This window comes from Rana temporaria, chromosome 3 (genome assembly GCF_905171775.1).
Source record: "Rana temporaria chromosome 3, aRanTem1.1, whole genome shotgun sequence".
In the NCBI taxonomy this organism is placed as follows: domain Eukaryota; kingdom Metazoa; phylum Chordata; class Amphibia; order Anura; family Ranidae; genus Rana; species Rana temporaria.
The window spans coordinates 467,508,489-467,531,385 of record NC_053491.1 but is presented as its reverse complement, the minus strand read 5'-3'; the positions used below and the strand labels follow the sequence as shown (position 1 = coordinate 467,531,385).

The window sequence follows — 22,897 nt, the reverse complement described above, 5'->3', positions numbered from 1 at the left end:
GGCACACCAGGTGTTCAGACCCAGGAACTCAATAATGGCACAACAAGTGTCCAGACCGCTCAGACCTGAATGGTGGGAGCCCTTCATAATGGGCACAGTGGCTGTGAATACCTGGGTACTTGGCACAGGAATGGTGGAAGCCCCTCATAACGGGCACAACAGGTGTGCAGACCTGGGAACTCAGCGCAGGAATTGTCAGAGTCCCTCATCCTGGGCACAACCATTGATCAGACCTGGAACTCAGCACAGGAATGGTGGGAGCCCCTCAGCAGCTGTGACTACCTGGGAACTCAGCACAAGGATGGTGGGAACCTCTTATAATGTCCAAAACAGGTGTGCAGACCTAAGAACTCAGTGCAAAGATAATGGAAACCCCTGAAAATGGACAACATAGATCTGCAGAGACAGAAATACTTCATGTGGATGGCAGGAGCTCCTTATAATGGGCACAACAGGTGTGCAGACCTGGGAATTCAGCACAGAAAAGGCATGAACCCATTATAATGGGCACAAGTGTTCAGACTGCTCAGGCCTGGAACTCCACACAAGAATGGTGGGAGCCTCTCATAATGGGCACAGCAGCTGTGAATACCTGGGAACTCAGCACAGGAATGGTGAGAGCCCCTTATGTTGGGCAAATCTGGGAACTCCGGGAAATAATGATGGAAGCCCCTGAAAATGGACAACCTAGGTCTGCAGTGCTAGAAAGATTTCATGTGGATGGTGGGAGCCCCTCATAATGAGCACACCCTTAGGTCTGGTATGGATTTTGAGGGGAACCCTATGCTAATATTTAAAATAGTGGAGTCCCCCAAAATCCATACCAAACCCTTATCTGAGCATACAGCCTGGCAGGCACCCCCTGAAACATGCCAGGCCACATGCCCTCAACATGGGGGGGCTCTGCCCCCCCCCCACCCCAAAGAACTTTGTCCCCATGTTGATGGGGACAAGGGCCTCTTCGACACAAATCTGGACTGTGGGGGTCTGCAGGCAGGAGGCTTATCAGAATCTGGAAGCCCCCTTTGACAAGGGGCCCTTAGATTCCAATCCCCCTATATGAATGAGTATGGGGTACATAGTACTCCTACCCATTCACCCAAAAAAAACAGTTTAGTGTAAGAAAAACAGGAGGCAGTTTGACAAGTCCTTCATTAAAAATTAATAATGTCCCCCATGGTAGCTCCAACGTTAATCACGATAACTGTCGCCGACACAAACCCCCCCCCAAAAACAAAGTCTCCCAATGTTTTGACAGCTCCGTTGTCTGACAGTTCTTATATAGTATGGGGTGTGGTGATGTCATCCAAAGACCCAGTCCCTTGTGACATCACTAACCTATCATGCCCGGGCAGTAGTCACATGGGGTGGGGTCTCCGGTTGACATCACTGCTTGGCCATGCCCAATAGCTATATAAGAACTGTCACAAGGGCGGGAACCTTTGTCAGGGTAGGAGTGTTTTTTTATTTTTTATTGGGTCTGCGGACATCGTAAACGACGTTGGAGCTACCACGGGGGGACATCAAATTTTTAATAAAGAAGTTGTCAGAAACCTGTCGTTACCTGATTCGGGAGGCTCGATTACAGTCAGGATCAGGGGAGGGCTGGCAGCCTTAGGCCTGGGGGGCAAGTCCAGTCAAGTGGCCCATAGAGCGTGGAAAAGTGATGGATCGAGAAAAACAGTCTAAGATTTTCCATGATCACAAGAATCCGCACAGAACCCCTTTACATCAGAGACCGCACAGAGGCCCCCTTACATCAGAGGCCCCCCTTACATCAGAGTCTGCACAGAGACCCCCCTTACATCAGAGTCCGCACAGAGGCCCCCCTTACATCAGAGTCCACACAGAGGCCCCCCTTACATCAGAGTCCGCACAGAGGCCCCCCTTACATCAGAGTCCGCACAGAGGCCCCCCTTACATCAGAGTCCGCACAGAGGCCCCCCTTACATCAGAGTCCGCACAGAGGCCCCCCTTACATCAGAGTCCGCACAGAGGCCCCCTTACATCAGAGTCCGCACAGAGGCCCCCCTTACATCAAAATCCGCACAGAGGCCCCCCTTACATCAGAGTCCTCGTGTCTGTGCCGAGAGAGAAGGGGATGTCGGTGCTAGTGTGCGCTGAGGCTGAGCTATGTGTGAGACGAGACATAGCTCAGCTCTGCAGCCATCTACCTCAGAGCTGACACAGGCATGGCTGCACAGTGGGAGGTGAGCAGCGGCCGTGACCTGTGTTAACAGAGCTCCAGCAGGCATATTCCTGCTCTGCAAAAACAGCATTTGGTAGTGGCGGCCGGTGGATGTGCATAGTGTCACCAGCCCGGAGGGAGATTTCCACCCTGCCCCCCCTGCCAGCCCTCCCCTGGTCAGGATCGGCACAAATATTAGTAGAGTGCATTACACACAGGGTGTATGCTCTCACTGAATGGCAAGCTCCCTTTTCTGGCTAAAACATACCTGATGCACTCTTACATTGGGGCTACCTGTGCACTGTTCCTTCGTCTCCCCCGGTGGCTTTGGGCTGCGCATTCCATGTTTCTCAACTGCAATCTGATAAAAAATAGGATCTCCTGAGGAAGTTGCAAAGTGAAACGCATAGCGATCCCTCTAATCTGATTTCCTCGATCTTTGCCCCAATATGTAGGACCTTCTCTATAGATCTACCACAGCGTCCATCATATCTATGGGTATAACCTCAGGTTCTCTTTTGTTCCCTTAGGACACATGTATTTGGAACAATACCATGTATATACCGTACATTGGAATACTTGTTTTCTATGTCTGTGCTTACATATTTTTTCCATGATTATATAATAAATTATATTTTTATTCTATTGAGTGCTCTCTTTCATTTGGATCTACTGGTGGCTACCAAATTAAAGTCCATATTCACCTCTGGTCCTTTCTCTGAGTTGTCAGAAACCGTCTCCCGTTTTTCTTATACTTTTTTTGAGTGACTGGGTAGGTGTACTATATACCCTCTACTCATTCTCATTGGGCCCCCCTTTTTTGGCCTGCCAGGCTCGTGTAAAGGGTCTGGTATGGATTGGTGGGATACCCCCCATTTTTTCCAATACATTTTACATTGCCTCTAAACATGTTGCATGTCACAAGTTGGATCAGTTAAGATGGTGATCCAACTTCCATTAAATGCAATGGGCTGAAATCGACCCAAGTCAAACTAAAGTAGTGCAGGAACCTTTTCAAAAGTCAGACCAGTTAAGACGGCTCTCATAGGGAAACATTGATTTTATGGGTCATGCGCTCTCAAAGTCGGAGCGCATGTCGCACCAGTGTGAACCGGGCCTTACTCAAATCTGTACCAATACATTGGGGGAGATTTACCAAAACTGGTGAAACTGTGCATAAACAGCTTCTAACCTAAGCATGTTCAATTGAGTCTTTGACAACCTGCAAGCTGGTTGGTTACTATACACAGCTACACCAGATTGTGTGCACTAGTTTTAGTAAACCTCCATTCAGTTCATTTACCACTAAAAAGGCCTTGTGTTCATTTCCTGGCACCAATTCACAGCCACGTTAAGGAACTGTACACTGGGTACAGACACCCCACCATCCTGCTGCCCCTCCATCACACATTCGTCCCGATTCTCCCAACCTAGTTTTCAGGGTAGTACTGACAGCAGTAGTAGCTATAGGTCTCAGGTGTGCCAACAGCATTTCTCTAGGGCACAGGTTTCAAACACAAGGCCCGCGGGCCGAATATGGCCCTCACACCTCTCCTGCAGCTGCAGGAGAGCTCCAGCCCTCCTCTGGTCCTCAACTTCTGATGGTGGGGGGTGGCTCTTGACATTTAATGTAAGGGGAGGGGGATGCACTGGACATCTACATTTTACAGATACAACCACCCTTTTAAGGGCAATCATAATGCTGATGCAACCCGCAACAAAATGGAGTTTGACAGCCCTGCTCTAGGGGCGAATTCAGCCAGGCCACACCCAAGTGGAAATGGGGTTCCAGTATGAATGGTGTGTCCCTACTTGTCTGGGACCTCTTCCTGATGCCAAGCACTGTCTGAGGCAGGCGACTTTTACCTACTTTATCCACAAGGAAAATGTGTGCCAAACCCAGGGTCTTGATAAACTGCCTGACCCAAAGATCGCCCCAAAGACACCAGCATCTAATCTGATGCCGCCTCTGCTTGCCACATGTTGCGGATTGTCATTTGCTACAATATTACCTGCCGCACGTTGCGGATTGTCACTTTCCACCAGCTGTGTCCCAGAGTGAAGTCAGGCAGCAGGGAGATGTAATCGCTCTGCTGCCCACGACTGCACAGTGAGGGCAGAACTGCAGTGATGCAGGGCAGGCGGTGAGGTGTCTTCTCTCTGCGCCCCCACCCTTAGGCCCGCAAGCCCACTCACCTGCTCCCCCTGGGAATCTAGTGTTCTGCCCACATGCCCCTTTTACCTCTGCTCTGGGCTCCCTTCTCACAGTGGGATGCGGAGCTGCATAACGGGCTGGTTAACGGCAGTGAGCCTTTAGTGTGGGGTGTGGATTTCGCACCCGAGCCAATATTGGCCAAAGGCACCCTGCCTTTGGCCAATCATGGCTCACAGAAAGCACATCATGCTGTGATGGGCCAAAGCATGCAGGTCAGGTGCACGCTTCTGCCAATCAGCTGCTGTCAATGCACTGCGATTTCACATTGCATTATAGGGCACTCTGGCTGGAAAACTTGCAAGCGCCTCATGTTTGCTGGAACGACTGCCCGATGTTTGAGTCAAGCTTACATTCAATGAACATCGGGACAATCCCTAAATATCACTACTGAATAAAAAGGAATACCAAACATGGTCTCATTTCACAACACGGTATACTTTATAATAAGTTAAAAAAATCTGCCATCAAGGACACATTGGGTACGGGACTTGGGGTCTATCAGATGACCAATGGGCAGCTGTACCGTCAGTAGTCCCCATGGTCTCTTCATCCCCTATGCAAAAGGCAACATAGAACATATATACCTGAGAAGCCATTTAAATGGAAGCGTAGCCACTCAACCCTATGCCCTAGATGTAATAGACGCCTGGCTAATTTAATTAGCATGTTATGGAGATGCCCCAAACTCAATTGATATTTTTCTGTGGGTTGTCTCTACTATTAACGGTATCTTTGGGCCAAAGATGCCGATGGAGCCAGGTATATGCCTTTTGAGCATGTCAGACAAAGCTAGGAAAAAATACCTTTATACCAATAGTAAGAAGTCCATTTCAGGCTCGCAAGCTCATTGCATTAAAATGAAATCAATAGACGATGATTAAATGTATTTTTATTTTTCCACAGACAGCACATACTGTGGCTTTTTCAGAGATATCCCAATGAACACTGCACACACCATGACAACAAGAAGACTAAGACATCCGACAGCCACCAACACCCAGAGCTCCGCAGGGGCAGACTCTTCCCTCGTCACTGCAGCCGCAACATCCCTTTGTGAAGGTCCAATCACAAGCAGAGGTCCCAGAGTGGTCACAGTTTGTCCCTCTTCTGTGTGGGGTTCTTAACAGGAGAAAAGTGAGAGGTCAATAGACACATTTCTGTACAATTCCATGCAGTTTAAGAGCTTGCAGTCAGTCTAGCTTTTACACAAGTGTCCAGAAGTTAACCATGCTAACTTCATAGGTTGTGGTATGAGCCGGAGATTTATTTCCCCCCTATTCTAGTTATGATAGAAGTGACAGTGGGAAAGTTTCCTTTGGTGACACGCAATATAAAGCCATCAGGATTCTAGACTTTCCAGACAGGTTTTAGACCTTCCACTGGTCCTAGTGAAAGATGATCAGCCACGGAGGCTTACCTAGAACCTTCAGGCCCCTGGTTGAGGGGGGGATCCCTAATCTAGGACACTACAGCAAAATAGCCTTCAGCATTTGATCCAAGCAGATACCCATCCTAGAGAGGTTTCGTGAAAAGGGTTATTCTAATGAAACCCTGTGCGCCACTCACAATCAGATCACCCAAATCTGGAGGATTTGCTTGAAGGAATAATGCAGCTCCCATTTATTACCACCTTTTCTGTGAACACCGTTTTGTCCACAAAACCTCAAGTGATCTATAGGGGAGCTCCCTCCCTTAAATAAAAATAAAATCAAGATTGGCAACCAATGGTTTCAATTCCCCTCCATATCAGGAAAGCTAGCTTCTTCCAAAGCCTTATAGCAGGGGTAGACAACCTTGGCCCTCCAGCTGTGGTAAAACTACAAGTCCCATGATATATTGCAAGACCCTGACACAGGCATGATGGGATTTGTAGTTCACCACAGCTGAAGGGCCAAGGTTGCCTACCCCTGCCTTACAGGCCTTTAATGTAGGAGATGCCCTTGGTTGTACAATTAGGAGAAACCCCAAATTCATCTCCACAAGTACATCAGTGAAATTTGAAACTAAACCCTTCATTACATGCTCTACAACAGGAGTGGTTTATCTTCAGTGCCTGTGTGGGCTACAATATGTGGGCCGAACTAAACATCCATTATATGGCTGACACATAACGAACATTTTGAAAGTTTTTAATAACCACTCTGTATCCAAACACTACTTATTGGTACATAAGCCTAAACGTCTTTTTGGGATAGATCAATTTAGCCCACATTGGGGGGGGGGGGATGTAAGGGAAATCTCCAGATTAGAAATGTCATGATCCATAGGGTTAAATCATATGGTTTGAATGTTGATGTCAATGCCTGCCAATTACCGAGTAGAGAATTTAATCACTTGTGCCAATAAACGTAGCGTGAATCTCGGGTGGCAGGTAATGTTCAATTTGTTACTCTTTCAATTATGCCATTGGTTTTAATATCTAGTGGTTATTTAGGTTGAGGGCTAAATGACCCAACATTAAGTATCAATTATACATTTGATGTTGACCATGGGGGGGGGGGGGGGTCACTTTACCCTGTGAGACCACAGTGATAACCCGATTATTGTTCCAATCCAATCTCCTGCCCCCCCCCCAATTTAGTACTTGCCAGGACGACAGTATTGCCATTTTTAATGCTATTGTGTATACACACACACACACACACACACACACACACACACACACTGGTACCATCTTAATATGGTAATTATGCACCCATTATTGGTGTGGGTGTGGTTTTGTTTACCAACCACTGGTGGCAGTAGTGGTTTGCCAATAGTGTTCTTACTGTACTAGTGACTGTTGGGTCCTTTTACGAGGATTTCCGTTTAGTATGATCTTGTATAATGGTTCCTCCAATTTTGTTCTTATTTTAGTCTAAGTTTGTCTGTATGTTTATACCGGTTTTGCTCAATAGAAAAACTAGGGGGGGGGGGGTAAATTAGGTCCTTGTTTTATACCAAAGTTGTCTCCTTATGATCGGCAATTAGAGACTCTTACAATTTTTATTCATAGCACATTACAAAATGGTAGGTTAGTTTCTCTCCCCTCCCTCATTATGCCAAATTTGGGGTCTACCCGCCCAAGGTGGGGCTTTAGTTGCATATGGAATTTAATGCGGCGAGTCAGCACACCGTCCGTACCACAGGACATCAATTTGTGAAAAAACACATCGGTAGGAGGTACATGCCGATCTCACTGCGCTACTAGAATCCCGGAAGGATGGGTGTTTATACTATAGCCGGCCTTTTATGCTCTTATGAGCAAGTGCATTACCTTATTTTTATTAAGTGTGCAATTCAATATTATGGAGAGTCTCCTTTCTGGGGCAACTTTGAGTCCCCCTCATTGAATGAGATTGGCTTCTTCGGATCTGGCTCAAGGACCTAGACCATCTGTCCTGCTCCATCATAGGAGAGGCCTTTCCCAGATGAGAGCCATCATCACTTGCTATCTGGTTAGCGTGCAATGTGGTGGAGAGATTTGTGAATCATCGGCATCACGAGAGGACTCTGAAAAGAGATCCACCAACCTTAATTTTGAAGAGCGATTCACCAGTTTAATTTTGGCTTTTATGCCCATTATGTAAATTGTCATTTAGGTAAATACCGCAGCTCTTTACAGCATACCAATTTGAAAGTCATGTCAAAAGTTACTCCAATACCTGTTAATGTTCTCAGTGAAGATCACCTTTAGGAGACACCTAGAGATCACCTACATTCATAACATTGTATCTAGCAGCTGCCAGTTAATAACTCACCATCCAAGACGTCCCTCTTGCCTCTTGGTCTTCCAAATCTGCCCCTTCCTCCGGAAACCAGACCAGTAGGGTTGCTGCAGGTGCCTGTACCACAACACTGGCAGATACTGCTGGGGCCCTCAACTGCAGACCAACTAGAAGACAATTAGACAAGTCTATATTTAGAAGCAATACTTGAAGTTCTGGTGAACCAATGCTGTAGAGTAGCATTTGTTAACTTCTTGGAGCCAATGCCTACGAGATGCAATAGTGCACTTGAGTTACAGCAACAAGTACTAAAGATATGCTTTTATTAAAAAGGAATTATAAACCTTACCTGCACAAGTGCATTGATCATGTAGTTTGTGTTGACAATACAGCCCCCCCCCCCTATTCCTTGTAACTTACACTCAAGACATGGCACTATACAGGTTAATGCATGACCTCCGACTGTAGCAGAGACCTGGTATTTTCTGAGAAGCTTTATATATCCCACAATCCCTGGATCTGAGTTCTGCAGTATAACTAGTAAATTGGATCAAATTGAAGCCCTATTAGGCATGCCTCATGCATGCTCTACTTCCCTGAAGATTGGCCACTAAGCAGTGCTCATGAGATCTCCAAGGTTTTGATCACGTGGCATCTGTGGATGGACTAGGAGCAGCATACACATCACAGCAGTTCACTGGCAGATCGGCCAATTGCTACACTCACTTCCACTGAGGTGACAGGTTTATAAAATTCTGGGTTGAAGGGGGAAGGCATCAGTGGGTCAGCAGCTATTTGACACCATTGTAGATTCCGTTTATGACCATAAGGAACTGAATGTTTTTTTTTTTTAAATGTTGAAACTGGGTTTAGTGCGATTTTATACTAATGGGAATTTTGTTTTACCGTGGTCTCAGTGAATGGTACATTAAGCCTTAGAATTCGCTAGACAAAACCAACACAGACCATAAAACCCTATTGGTCAAAGTTTGAAGACTAGCACTCTGTCAGATTTGTATTGCCATCTGTATCCCTGCTGCAGATTTCTTCCCTCCCCACACTTCACATCTGGTGAAATGGTTGTACTGAAATGAAACCGGTCTAATGGTGCTTTAGTAGGGGGGGGGGTTCCCAACATTCTTACACAACCAATTTTGCAGCAAACATATCTATCTCAACTGGTCCAGTAAGACATGCAGGAGCTTTTCACCCAAAACTAAGAATTTAAATGATAGATTTAGTAGTGAGCCACTAGATGCCCAATACTGTAAGTGAGGCTCATGATGCCCAGTAAGTGTGGATTGTGAGTATGCTGATTTTTGACACCGAATACCTTATGCTAGGCCCAATTCTGATTGACCACATTACAGGTCTGCCCAAAACATTAGCTTCTGCAGTTGCCTTGAAGCATTGGCAAGACGTAGTAGAGAAACGTAGGTTTAGCATCCCACCCAGAAGGTTTGCCCTTTTTTACATATATTGCACTTTACCATCCCTCTTCCCCAATCCAGAAAGAAGAAGTGCTTAGGCAATTACAACCTGAACAGATTAAGGCAGTTTATGTCCAAATGGGCGTTTGCCACTTCCAAGCTCAGACATGGCTGCATGTTTTAAGAGATAGCCAATGCAGGGGTCTCCAACACAGACCGGTATTGGGGGGGAAATGGCTAGACAGCAATCGCCACTCCAACACTATGCGGCAATGCCCGCCTTCTCCTGGTTCTTTGAAAGGAGCCGTTAATATGATTCAGATCTGCAGCTCCTGCCGATAGGATGACTTTGTTGGCAGTGTGGGTGACCCTGCTGAGGACCGGCTGATACGGCCCCACTCCTGGAAGAAAAAAAAAACATCCAGTGTGCTTGGAGGGGCAGCTCCAGTCCTCTTGTTGGGAAGTGCAAACACCAAGGTGTTTATCCCAAAAAGCAGATGCATGGTACAATATGGATATGCTGGCAGCAGGTATTACCATTAGTTTTTTCTCCATATGTACAATTGCTGGCCAATTTCTCCATTAATTTCAAAAACCGAAGTTAGGCTTACCGGTAACTCTGTTTTCAAGAGTCTTCCAGGACAGCCCTGTAGATGTAGCTCCTCCCTCCGGGACAGGAAACACAATCACCCCCAATCATAAAAGGCGGTCCTCCAGGTCCTCTCCTCAGTTCATCCAAGAATTCCTGACGGACTCTGAAAAACATAATCTTACCAACATATCGTTAGTACAAACTTCCATTTCCAGTTTAGAATAATATACACCGGGTGGGAAGCCAGGCTGTCCTGGAAGACTCTTGAAAACAGAGTTACCGGTAAGCCTAACTTCGGTTTTACCCTTTCGTCTTCCAGGACAGCCCTGTAGATGATAGACAAGAAACTTACTTATCAGGGTGGGGTTACTGCTTGGAGGACCCTCCTACCAAATGCCTGATCCTTCTCAGACATCAAGTCCAGGCGATAGTGCTTGGCGAAGGTAGTATAACTTGACCACGTTGCCGCCTTGCAAATCTCTTCTGGTGAGGCTCCGCACCTCTCGGCCCATGAACTCGAAACTGCTCTAGTCGAGTGTGCTTTAACAAATGGGGCTTGTAGGCCCTCTAACTCATAAGCCTTCTCTATTGCCATTCTGATCCATCTGGCAATAGAGGATTTTGATGCCTTATGACCCTTCTTACTACCCGAAAAATTAACAAAAAAGGGAATCACTCTTCCTAAACTCTTTGGAAGCTTCTAAGTAAACTAAAAGGCACCTCCTAACATCTAGTAAGTTTTGGGGTGCTCACTCTGAGTCTGAGGTGGAACAAAAGGAAGGAAGATGTCCTGTGTCCTATGGAATTTGGACACAACTTTAGGAAGAAAACTGGGGTCTGTTTTCAAAATAATCCTATCATCAAAAATTAACAAAAAAGGCTCCAAGATTGAAAGAGCCTGTAGCTCACTCACCCGTCTGGCTGAGGTCACTGCCACCAAGAGGACCGTTTTAAGTGTGACCCATTTCAGGATGGATTCCTCCAGAGGTTCAAAAGGTTTGCCTGAGAGTGCTCTGAGCACCAATGAAAGATCCCAAGAAGGACAGGTCGAGACCCTCACTGGCCTAGATCTTGATAAGGCCTTGAAAAAACTCCTAACATATGAATTCTGCTGGAGGGAACACTGCAAGAAGACACTCAGGGCTGCTACCTGTACCTTTAGAGTGCTAGGGGAGAGACCCAGATCTACCCCGGCCTGCAAAAAATCTAGAATAGCTGGAATACCTGGATGATCTAATTCTTGTTCTCTCATCCAGGAACAAAATCTCTTCCAGAATTTGGCATAGATTGCTCTTGTAACTGGCTTTCTGCACTGTAATAGGGTGTTTATTACTTTCTCTGAGAAACCCTCTGCTCTCAATAACTCTTCCTCAGATACCACGCAGTTAGACTCAATCTGTCTATCTGCGGGTGTAGGATTGGACCCTGCGAGATCAGATCCTTCCGGATTGGAAGGGGAAATGGAGGAAAAATGCATAGTTCCTTCAGGATTGCGAACCAAGGCCTCTTTGGCCACCAGGGCGCGATCAAAATCAAGTCTGTCGCCTCCAACCGAAATTTCTGGAGCACTGCTGCTATCATCCTTACTGGGGGGAAGGCGTAGCAAATGTTGAACCTCCAGGGATTGGAAAAAGCGTCTATCCTTAAGGCCTGATCTCTGGGATCTATTGAGAAGAACTGGGTTACTTTCCTGTTCTTTTCTGAGGCAAAAAGATCTATTTCCGGAAGACCCCACCTTTGTGTTATCTGAGCAAATACTTCTTCGTTCAGGGACCATTCGTCCTGTTTCACTGGCTGGCGACTTAAGTAATCTGCCAGAGAGTTTTGAGTACCCTTTAGGTGGACTGCTGTCAGTGAAAACAAGTTGGTCTCCGCCCAGGAGAGGATTTTGTTGGATATTTCTTGCAAAGCTGGACTTCTTGTCCCTCCCTGCTTGTTCAGGTACGCAACAGCCGCTGCGTTGTCCGAACGAACTTGCAGGTGATGTCCTACCAACCTTCCCTGAAATGACTCTATGGTTCTTAGAATTGCCAACAGCTCTCTTTGGTTGGAAGAACGACTTGCCTCCGCTGGAGACCATGCTCCCTGGGCTACTGCTTCTCCTAGGTGGGCTCCCCAGCCCCAGGCACTTGCGTCCGTAGTCACTACTACTTCCACCGGGAAGGACCAGTCTAGACCCTTGCTCAGGTTGTGATGTCTTCGCCACCACCACAACTTCCTTTTTACTTTGGCTGAGATTGGAATCAGCGACTCTAAATCTTGACTTTGGCCGCTCCAGAGACGGAGCATAAGTTCCTGTAATGGGCGTTGATGATGTCTTGCCCAAGGAACTGCAGGGAAACAGGATGTCATGAACCCCAGGACTCTCATTACCTCTCTGATTGAAATCCACTGATTGGACTGTAGTTGGGCAACGGCCTGACTTACTTTGGTAACCTTTTCCTCGGGGAGATAAATTTTTCTCTTTACCGAAGATATCTTGTACCCCAGGTAAACCACTTCCTGGGATGGCACCAACTGGGATTTGTCCCGGTTGATTATCCACCCGAGTGAGGAGAGATATTCCTGTGCAACCAGTAAATCCTTTCCTAACTGTTGAGCCGATCTGGCTACAAACAGTAGATCGTCCAGATATGGGATTACCGTGATAGCTTGGTCTCTGAGAGGGGCAAGAGCTTCTGCCAGAACCTTGGTAAAAATTCTCGGAGACGAGGATAGACCAAAGGGCAGAGCTTGGAACTGGAAGTGTTGAATCCCTAAAGTTGCCCTCACTGCTACCCTGAGAAATTTCTGGTAATCTGGATGTATAGGGATGTGCAGATAAGCATCCCTGAGATCCAGGGTCGCCATGTAACACCCCGGGAACAGACATCTTGCAACTGTAAAGATCGACTCCATCCTGAACCTTTTGTACTTTACAAATCTGTTCAGGGGCCGAAGGTTCAGGATCATCCTGAACTTCCCTGATGGTTTCTTTACTATGAAGACATGGGAATATACTCCCTGTCCCTGCTCCTCCAGGGGTACCGGAATTAGAACTCTCTGATCCACTAATTCTCCTAGCGACAGCATGAGAGCTTCTGCCTTTGCCTTTTCCCTGGGTGGATGAGTCACCATGAAGTTCCAGTGAGGCAGTGACGCAAACTCCAGTTTGTATCCGTTCTCTATTAGATTTAGAATGAACGGGCTTGAAGTTGCCTTGGTCCATTGTGGGAGGAACTGCCCCAACCTTCCTCCCACGGGGACACAGGAGTCATTGCGGTTTTGGGGGGGGTTGAGGAGGATTAAACAGGATTCCTCCTCTACCACGCCCCTTGTGGCCTGCCCAATGCTTCTTGGGTTGGCCTTCCTTCTTCTGGTTTTGCCAAAAGTTTGAACCCCTGAAGTCACGAAAAAAACTTTCCTTCGGCTTTTTTCTTTTTCTCAGGAAAAGCCTTCTTCCTGTCCTGAGTACGTTCCAAAGCCTCTTGGAGGCCGGGTCCAAAAAGGTGATCTCCTGAAAACGGAAGACCACACAATTTTAATTTTGAGGCGGCATCTCCCGTCCAAGTTTTTAGCCATACTGATCTTCTGGCTGCATTGACCAAGGCTGCTGACCTGGCAGCCAACTTTACTGACTCCTCTGAGGCGTCAGCTAGAAAACCCACTGCCTTGAACAAGAGTGGAAAAGATTTTAAAAGCTCTTGTCTAGAGGTACCGGCCAAGATGTGTGCTTGTAACTGGGTGAGCCAACACTCTAAGTTTCTTGCTACACAAGTAGCCGATAGAGCTGGTTTTAAACTGATCGCAGAGGCGTCCCAAGCTCTTTTCAATAGTAGGTCCCCCCTTTTGTCCATTGGGTCCCTAAGGGAACCTAGGTCATCAAATGCCAAATCTGTCCTCCTGGAGACCTTGGCTAAAGGGGCATCCAGTCTAGGAACCTTGTTCCAAGGATGAGACACATCTGATTCGAATGGAAACCTACGTTTGAGGCTGCCTGAAAAAAAAGGGTCTTCTTTCAGGTTGTTCCCACTCTCGCAGAATCATATCAATCAAAGACTTATGAACCGGAAAAACCTTGGTTCTAGTCGCATTCCCCTGATACATGAGGTCATGCCGTGAGAGCTGAACCTGTTCCTCCTGGATATCCAAAGTGTCATAGATGGCATTCAGGAGATCCCCCACATCATCTAGTGATAATTTGTATCTGGCCGCCCTGGAGGAATCCTCCTCTCCCTCTGATTCAGATGCTGAACCTGCCTGAGAGGAAACAACTGATCTGGGAGTTCTGTCTCTAATTTCCTCCTCTTCCTCCTGAATTTGTAAGGAAGGAGTACTAGAGGCCCTAGTTAGGGACGGGGCTGGAGCCTGCATCCTATCAATCAGTCCCTTAAACGACTGAAATGTGGATGCCATCTCATCTTTAAAAGATGATAACATTTGGTTACAAGTGGTTAACGAACTTTCTTTAACCAAGCTATTAACACAGTCAGGACATAAAGGCTTATCCCAATTAGAACTTAGCTTTGTCCCACATACTGCACATTTCTTCCTAGGAGGCTGGTTCTTATGGGCCTTGACCTGTTAAAATAAACAACACAGTTTGACCACATTACAACCAGCTAAACCTTCATTCACCACTGTGACAAGGTTTCCTAGAAGGTGCAAAAAGAAAAAACCTCCACCAAACAGGTTCACCACCTAGGGGGGGGGTATCTGGGGTAAAAATCCCCTACCTATCAGAGTAAGCCATGTGCCGTCACCAGGCCTTACCTGAGAGGTACCGGTGCCTGCTGGACCAGGATCGGAAATAGCCGCTGCTGCCTCCATGGTCCTGTGTAATCGATTTCAGTCTCCCTGAACAAACACCAGCGCCGGGTCCTTCGGGTCTCCACCGCGCCCTTTTTTGAAGTAGGAACGATACTTCCGGGCGCCCCCTGATGACGCGCTTCCGCCGAGAATACTTCTTCCTCTCTTTGGAACGCATGGAACCCGCCCCCTCATCGAATACCGGAAGTGGCGCGCCGAATCGATGGCGTCTCTCACCCTCGCAGCCACGCCACCCGGATCACTACAGGGGACGGATCCCACCGTCAATGGGGTCCGACTCTCGCCGAGCTCACGGCGGAGGAGACTCCAGCTACGCTCTCTACCCCTAGGGCCAGAGGAGTGCTGAAGGCTGAGGTAGGTTCTCTCACATCAACAAAGAAAAAATACGTTCCCTGATTGTATCTCCTCCCGTCCGGCAGGAAACACAAAAAACTGAGGAGAGGACCTGGAGGACCGCCTTTTATGATTGGGGGTGATTGTGTTTCCTGTCCCGGAGGGAGGAGCTACATCTACAGGGCTGTCCTGGAAGACGAAAGGGTAAAACCCACCTTATTGGTTCACAGAGTCATTGTTCTAGGTACAGTACCACAGAAATGTGTGCAATAATCCATGGAACAAGCAGCAACCATTTCAGGTTACCGTCTCACCTTTGTGTGGCTTTGCTATAGGAACAGGCCTTGTTCATAGCATCAGGGACCTGGGTGGTTGCAGCAGCTCTCAGGTAACAGGTTATGTAAATCTGGATTGGGAAGCATTAAAAATTAAGTTATCAATTCTTACAAGGCATCCATCTCTACCAGTCAATTCAAACTGTCCTCACCAGAGAGGCATCATTTCCTAGAAATCGGAAAGCATCCACTGTGAACTGGAGCTTGTCTGGCTCAACCCTCGGGGTGATGAAGGCTGAAGAGGAGTCATCTTGCATTCCATCAACTAGACAGCTGTAGAAAAAGGGTCAGTTAAGAGTGGGGTCATTATGGCAGCAATGACCCCCCCCCCCCCCCCGAGAAAAGAAAAATATCCATACCCATTTTCTTCAATGAGGCCATAATTAGGAGAAGAGGTGGGATCAGGAGATATGGTGGTCACACATCGGTCAACATACAGGATCAGTCCAACATGGTTCTGAGTGTCCACAGAGGCCTCTATATAGAGGATATCTCCAAGCTGATAGATGGGAGAACTTCTAGGGCCACTCCAGTCATCTAGACACAATACAGGAGATTATATTGTAAAGTTCAGACAACACCCCCCCCCCCTAATTATTTTCTTTGCTTAACTCACCAGTCATTAGCCTCAAGGAGAAGGACAGCCTCTCTTCTATGGACACTGTGGTGCTGAATGGAACCCATGTTGGCTCAATGGCTTTGCTGCTCACATTGGCATGCCTATACAGAGAACAGGTGTCAGTAATGAACCAGAATGGAAATCATGTTATTTTCAGGAAATCCATATTAACCATTTAAACACCGTCAAATGACAGTGCGACCCTGTGGCTCCCATTCTGGGACTGACATACGACATCATCCCGTGTTGCTAGGAGATGGAACACCACTGATCTCTGTAAAGAGCCGCGTATGTGGCTCTTTAACCATGTGATCGACTGTGTCGAAGTGCAGCCGACCACATGTAAACACAGAATGCAGGTAATCAGCACCTCACATTGACTGTGGCGAGGAGAGCCGATCAGCATCTCCTTGCAGGGGACAACAAAACATGTAATCAGGGCACTGCTGGGGCGGGGGGAAGATTATGGGAATATGAAAAATGTCCAAAAAAAAAAATTACACCAGCAGTGGTCAAGGTAGGACTGGTATAACCAAATGGGTTGCCAATACAACCAGAAAAAAAACAAAAAAACAAAGACTTAAACCGAGCCTCTGCGCTGTGGTGGAAGGCCTGCAGCAGTTTAATAGGGGGCATTGACCCCATAACTGATACGTGGATAGGCCACACATTTGATAGATTAGAAGGCTTATCAGGTTTTTTTTACTGTCTGTTTCCCCAATAAGCAGATTAGTTACCAACAGAACTGAACCCAAGGGAAACCCCAAACATTTTTGGAGTGGTTAAAGAGGCCTAGGAGGCAATCACCACAATGGACACACTTGTTGCAGTGGCAAGTCATTGACGAGATTCTCAGTTTTATTTGTCAAAACAGGATGTGAAGGGGAATGTCTTAAATTGGGACATGTGTGCCGTTCCCTGTTTAAATGTTTTTGCCTTAAGATATTTACCAGCAAAGATGCCTCGTATCCTAGTGTAGACTCACCGGTAGTAGTAGCACATTATGGGGACCACGGCTGGGTTGGTTCTGATGATTGGAATGGAGGAGGTTGGGCTGTAGGTCAAGTTGGTAGCATAGATCACCCAGTCTTGCATCATCTGTAGATAAGATCAGTACATTAGAGACACTGCTGTGCTACTCATGAGTTAGACAAGGGGCACATCAATTGTGTGGAAATGGAGACCATGGATGTGTCCCATATCTAAGACTAGTCACCCAACCATCATGCTTATAGAGGGGTAAAACACACACACACACACACACACACACACACATACTTAGAGGACTCCAACAGGTCCGCTTTAAAATGGTTTCAGGTTCTAAAGACCCAGTCACAAGGGGAAAATAAAAAAATAAAATAAAAAAGGGGAAGGGGAGGTCCATTTACTCTGCTGTCCCAGCTCCTCCACTTTTCATACAGCTACTAGGTAAAAGGTTGATACCAAACTACCAAGTAACGGCTCAGAGTATGCTGACATCACATCCAAGATGGCAGCAGTAATTGAGGAGATGTGAACAAGGTCAGCAGCATACACACACCCCCACAGAAGAGCAACAACGGAATATTAACATGGATTATCAGCTACACAGTCCTTAAGATGACACTGCAAAGTGCAATAACCCATAGCAACCAGGGTTTAGTTTACTAAAGCCAATAAAGTTGAATAAAAAAATAAATAAATAAGGGGGTGGGGGGGGGGTAGGATTACCTGCACAGTGTTGCCACAGTCCTGGAGACTAATCTGGAAGATAACTTCATCAGCACTTTGGGTGTTCGGCTTGCAGCCTTGGGGTCCCAGGCTCAGATCAGAAGATTTCACCAGCTTTCCATTCCCATAAAAATCCATCATGACACTGACCACCATGCGGTCCTCTTCACACTGGACACTGATGGGGGAACTAGATGAAATTACAGTCGGGGGCTGCTGGCGGAGCATCCCACCAGCACGTCCACCTGTTGAACCCCTCTGAGCCCCACCTCTAGAAGCCCCAAGCCCATATACTGCATTAGCTCCAGAGTAAATCCCTCCAGAACCCCCTCTAGAAGACCCCTGGCTCTGGCCAGGTACAACCCGCTGGTTACTCCTCCACCAGTCTGATTGGCGCCTATGTCTCACCAAGGCTCCATCCCCACTACATCCAAACCCTGGTCCATAAACCAGAGCCAAAAGCAACAGCCAACTACAGCAGCTCCTCACTCCTAGACCCATCCTGCCTGCAAGACCAACAGCACAATGAGGCAGGAAGAAAGAGCTGCCCTTTATACCCCTCCCACCAGTCACTAATACCCCCAGCTGGGGCAATTCATCACCACACCCAAATGGCTGCCTCAAAAAAACATGATTGATCTCTTGATGCTGAGACAGTTAACCACTTGCTGACAGCCGCCTCATTGGAGTGGAGCTACACAGGAGAATTTCAGTAGCTTAGTCCCGCTACTATATTTGTTATGGATTAATCACTAGTAGCAAGTGATCAAAAAACTGATGATACAAATGTCTCTCCATGGAGTACACTATACAACCAACATGCATTAGCATAATCTCACATGACTGATCAATGTTTCATTAATGTGCAATTGAAAGCTACAAGATGCTACTGATTACTACCAGTGTAGCTTATACCATAGGGGGCGATATATTTCAGGGCCCATTTTTATATTTGGGGGCGTGTTTAATGCACATGGTGATCATTTGCTAGTCCTAGTGACTTTCAGCCAGCGATGTTGTTGGCAGGATTGGGTTTGTAAACTCTCCTATACAGGGCTGCCATCAGGGGGGTACAGGCAGTACACTTGTAAGGGGCCCGGATGGCAACCCCCTAAAAAAAAAAAAAAAAAAAGGGGTCCGAAGGTTCCCAGGGGCCCGGAGGCCCACAGGGCCCCAGATGGCAACCCCCATTTTTTTTATTTATTTTTTATAAAAAAAAATATATATTTGTTTTAATTTTATTTTTTATTAAAGGGCCAATTTTTTTAAATTTCTTTTTAGGGGTCCGGAGGTCCCCAGGGGCCCGGGGGTCCCCAGGTGACAACCCTCCTTTTTTTTATAATATAATATAATATAATATATATATATATATATATATATATATATATATATATATATATATATATATATATATAAAATATAAAATAATAATAAAAGGGCTCAGAGGTCCCCAGGGCCCCATGGGGCAAACCCCCCCCTTTTTTTATAAATGTTTATTTTTGTTTATATATTTATTTTTTATTAAAGGGCCCAGAGGTCCCCAGGGCCCTGGATGGCAACCCGCCCTTTTTTTTTTATATAAATGTTTATTTTATTTTTTTATATATATATTTTATTTATTTTTTTATTAAAGGGCCCAGAGGTCTCGGATGGCAACCCCCCCTTTTTTTTATTTTTATTTTTTTTTATAAAAATAAAAACTAATAATTTGTGTGTATATATATATATATATTTTTTTTATTATTATTAAAGGGCCCAGAGGTCCACAGGGCCCCGGATGCCCCCCCCCTTTTTTTATATATATTTCTCTTTATTTTCTCCTTTTTTTTGTAAAGGGCCCCCCCCTCGCTTCTCAATCTCAGGCGGCAGCACCCCCCCCCCCCCCCAGGTTCTCTGCTCCAGGAGGGCCCATGCCTGAAGCTGTGTAAGGGGCCCCAAAATTCCTGATGGCGCCCCTGCTCCTATATCTCTGGGATCTGCTTAGATCTTGTTCTCTTGCAAGGTCCTATTTATTGTCACCTCAAAAAGTCAGTCCACCAAAAACTGATATTTTAGTCACAGCGGAGGCTGGTAGGCTGAGTTTTTTTTTTTTATGTTCTCGGTACTCCAACATTGAGATCAGCTTCCATAGTTTTCAACTTTGTTGCTGTTCACTTGGAAATGTTGCTCATCCCTGCTAACCTTTCTGTGTTCTAGCTCCTCCAGTTATTTTGTCCATAATACAAAATCTCAGCAGGGATGGTGGGAGCCCCTCATAATGGACCCAGCAGCTGTGCAGACCTGGAAAGTCAATGCAATGATGGTGGGAGCCCCTCATGATGGACCCAGCAGCTCAGTAGACCTAGGAAGGCAGTTCAGGGATGGTGGGAGCCTCTGATAATGGACAACATAGCTCAGCAGACCCAGAAACTCTGCACATGGATGATTGAAGCCCCTTATAATGGGCACAACAGGTGTTTAGACCCAGGAACTCAGCACAGGAGTGGTGGGAACCCCTTGTAATGGCACAACAAGTGTCCAGACCGCTCAGACCTGAATGGTGGGAGCCCTTCAAAATGGGAAGAGTGGCTGTGAATACCTGGGTACATGGCACAGGAATGGTGGAAGCCCCTCCTAACAGGCACAACAGGTGTGCAGACCTGGGAACTCAGTGCAGGAATTATCAGAGCCCCTCATACTGGGCACAACCATTGATCAGACCTGGAACCCAGCACATGAATGGTGGGAGCCCCTCAGCAGCTGTGACTACCTGGGAACTCAGCACAAGGATGGTGGGAACCTCTTATAATGTCCAAAACAGGTGTGCAGACCTAAGAACTCAGTGCAAAGATAATGGAAACCCTGGACAACATAGGTCTGTAGAGACAGAAATACTTCATGTGGATGGCAGGAGCTCCTTATAATGGGCACAACAGGTGTGCAGACCTGGGAATTCAGCACAGGGGAGGTGTGAACCCCTTATAATGGGCACAAGTGTTCAGACTGCTCAGGCCTGGAACTCAGCACAAGAATGGTGGGAGCCTCTCATAATGGACACAGCAGCTGTGAATACCTGGGAACTCAGCACAGGAATGGTGAGAGCCCCTTATGTTGGGCAAATCTGTGAACTCAGGGAAATAATGATGGAAGCCCATGAAAATGGACAACCTAGGTATGCAGTGCTAGAAAGATTTCATGTGGATGGCAGGAGCCCCTCATAATGAGCACACCCTTAGGTCTGGTATGGATTTTGAGGGGAACCCTATGCTAATATTTAAAATAGTGGAGTCCCCCATAATCCATACCAAACCCTTATCTGAGCATACAGCCTGGCAGTCACCCCCTGAAACATGCCAGGCCACATGCCCTCAACATGGGGGGGCTCTGCCCCCCCCCCACCCCAAAGAACTTTGTCCCCATGTTGATGGGGACAAGGGCCTCTTTGACACAAATCTGGACTGTGGGGGTCTGCAGGCAGGAGGCTTATCAGAATCTGGAAGCCCCCTTTGACAAGGGGCCCTTAGATTCCAATCCCCCTATATGAATGAGTATGGGGGTACATAGTACTCCTACCCATTCACCCAAAAAAAACTGTTTTGTGTAAGAAAAACAAGAGGCAGTTTGACAAGTCCTTCATTAAAAATTAATAATGTCCCCCATGGTAGCTCCAACAATAATCACGATAACTGTCACCGACACAAAACCCCCCCAAAAACAACACAGTCTCCCAATGTTTTGACAGCTCTGGTGTCTGACAGTTCTTATATGGTATGGGGTGTGGCCATGTGGTGATGTCATCCAAAGACCCCGTCCCTTGTGACATCACTAACCCATCATGCCCGGGCAGTAATATCTCCGGTTGACATCACTGCTTGGCCATGCCCAATAGCTATATAAGAACTGTCACAAGGGCTGGAACCTTTGTCAGTGTATGAGTGTTTTTTTTATTTTTTTAATTGGGTCTGCGGGCATAGTAAACGACGTTGGAGCTACCACAGGGGGGGGACATCAAATTTTTAATAAAGGAGTTGTCAGAAACCTGTCTTTACCTGATTTGGGGGCTCAATTACAGTCAGGATCGGCCCAAATATTAGTAGAGTGCATTACACACAGGGCGTATGCTCTCCCTGAATGGCAAGCTCCCTTTTTTGGCTGAAACATACCTGATGCACTCTTACATTGGGGCTACCTGTGCACTGTTCCTTCGTCTCCCCCGGTGGCTTTGGGCTGCGCGTTCCATGTTTCTCAACTGCAATCTGATAAAAATAGAATCTCCTGAGGAAGCTGCAAAGTGAAACGCATAGCGATCCCTCTAATCTGATTTTCTCAATGTTTTCCCCAATATGTAGGACTTTCTCTATAGATCTACCACAGAGTCCATCATATCTATGGGTATACCCTCAGGTTCTCTTGTTTTCCCTTAGGACACATGTATTTGGGACAATACCATGTATATACCGTACATTGGAATACTTGTTTTCTATGTCTGTTTTTACATAATGGTTTTACCATGATTATATAATAAATTACATTTTTATTCTATTGAGTGCTCTCTTTTTCATTGGGGTCTACTGGTGGCTACCAAATTAAAGGTAATATTCAACTCTGGTTCTTTCTCTGAGTTGTCAGAAACTGTCTCCCGTTTTTCTTATGTAGCGCTCACCCCCGAAGGAGCCGCTGGTTGATTTGGGATCGGCGTATTAAGTTACCAAATTCTTCTGTCTAGGGGTAGTACTTGTGAGTGTAGATAAAAGAGCAAGTGTCCAGCCAGTAGCGTGAGTTTTCAATGCTTTATTCCAAGGCCAAACATCAACATGACACACAGTAGAGAAAAGGGTTGATGAGTAGGAAGAACTTGTAGCATCAGGCCTTGGATATCAGAAGCATAGAGAGCAAGCCTGCTCTCAGCACAGACGATTCAAAACATTGCCACCCTCGCCAGGGTGGGTAAATGCCCCCTGGACAGGCAATTAACTTGAA

At 46.5% G+C, this 22,897-nt stretch overlaps 1 protein-coding gene across 2 annotated transcripts; it reads right to left on the bottom strand.

The window, feature by feature from the left end:
- Positions 1-5,272: 5,272 nt before the first annotated feature.
- On the bottom strand, positions 5,273-18,468 carry LOC120933592 (zona pellucida sperm-binding protein 3-like). Of its 2 annotated transcripts, none has more exons than XM_040346879.1 (8): positions 17,939-18,468; positions 17,214-17,326; positions 16,226-16,329; positions 15,969-16,146; positions 15,762-15,882; positions 15,589-15,680; positions 8,144-8,277; positions 5,273-5,510 (listed from the first exon to the last, which is right to left on the bottom strand). In XM_040346879.1, the coding sequence occupies exons 1-8, from the start codon at positions 18,437-18,439 to the stop codon at positions 5,293-5,295; spliced, it is 1,461 nt and encodes a 486-aa protein (XP_040202813.1). In that variant the 5' UTR covers positions 18,440-18,468; the 3' UTR covers positions 5,273-5,292. The 2 variants fall into 2 exon arrangements, with proteins under 2 accessions (XP_040202813.1, XP_040202812.1); XM_040346878.1 differs by having other exon boundaries at positions 5,273-5,522; positions 17,939-18,467.
- Positions 18,469-22,897: the final 4,429 nt, after the last annotated feature.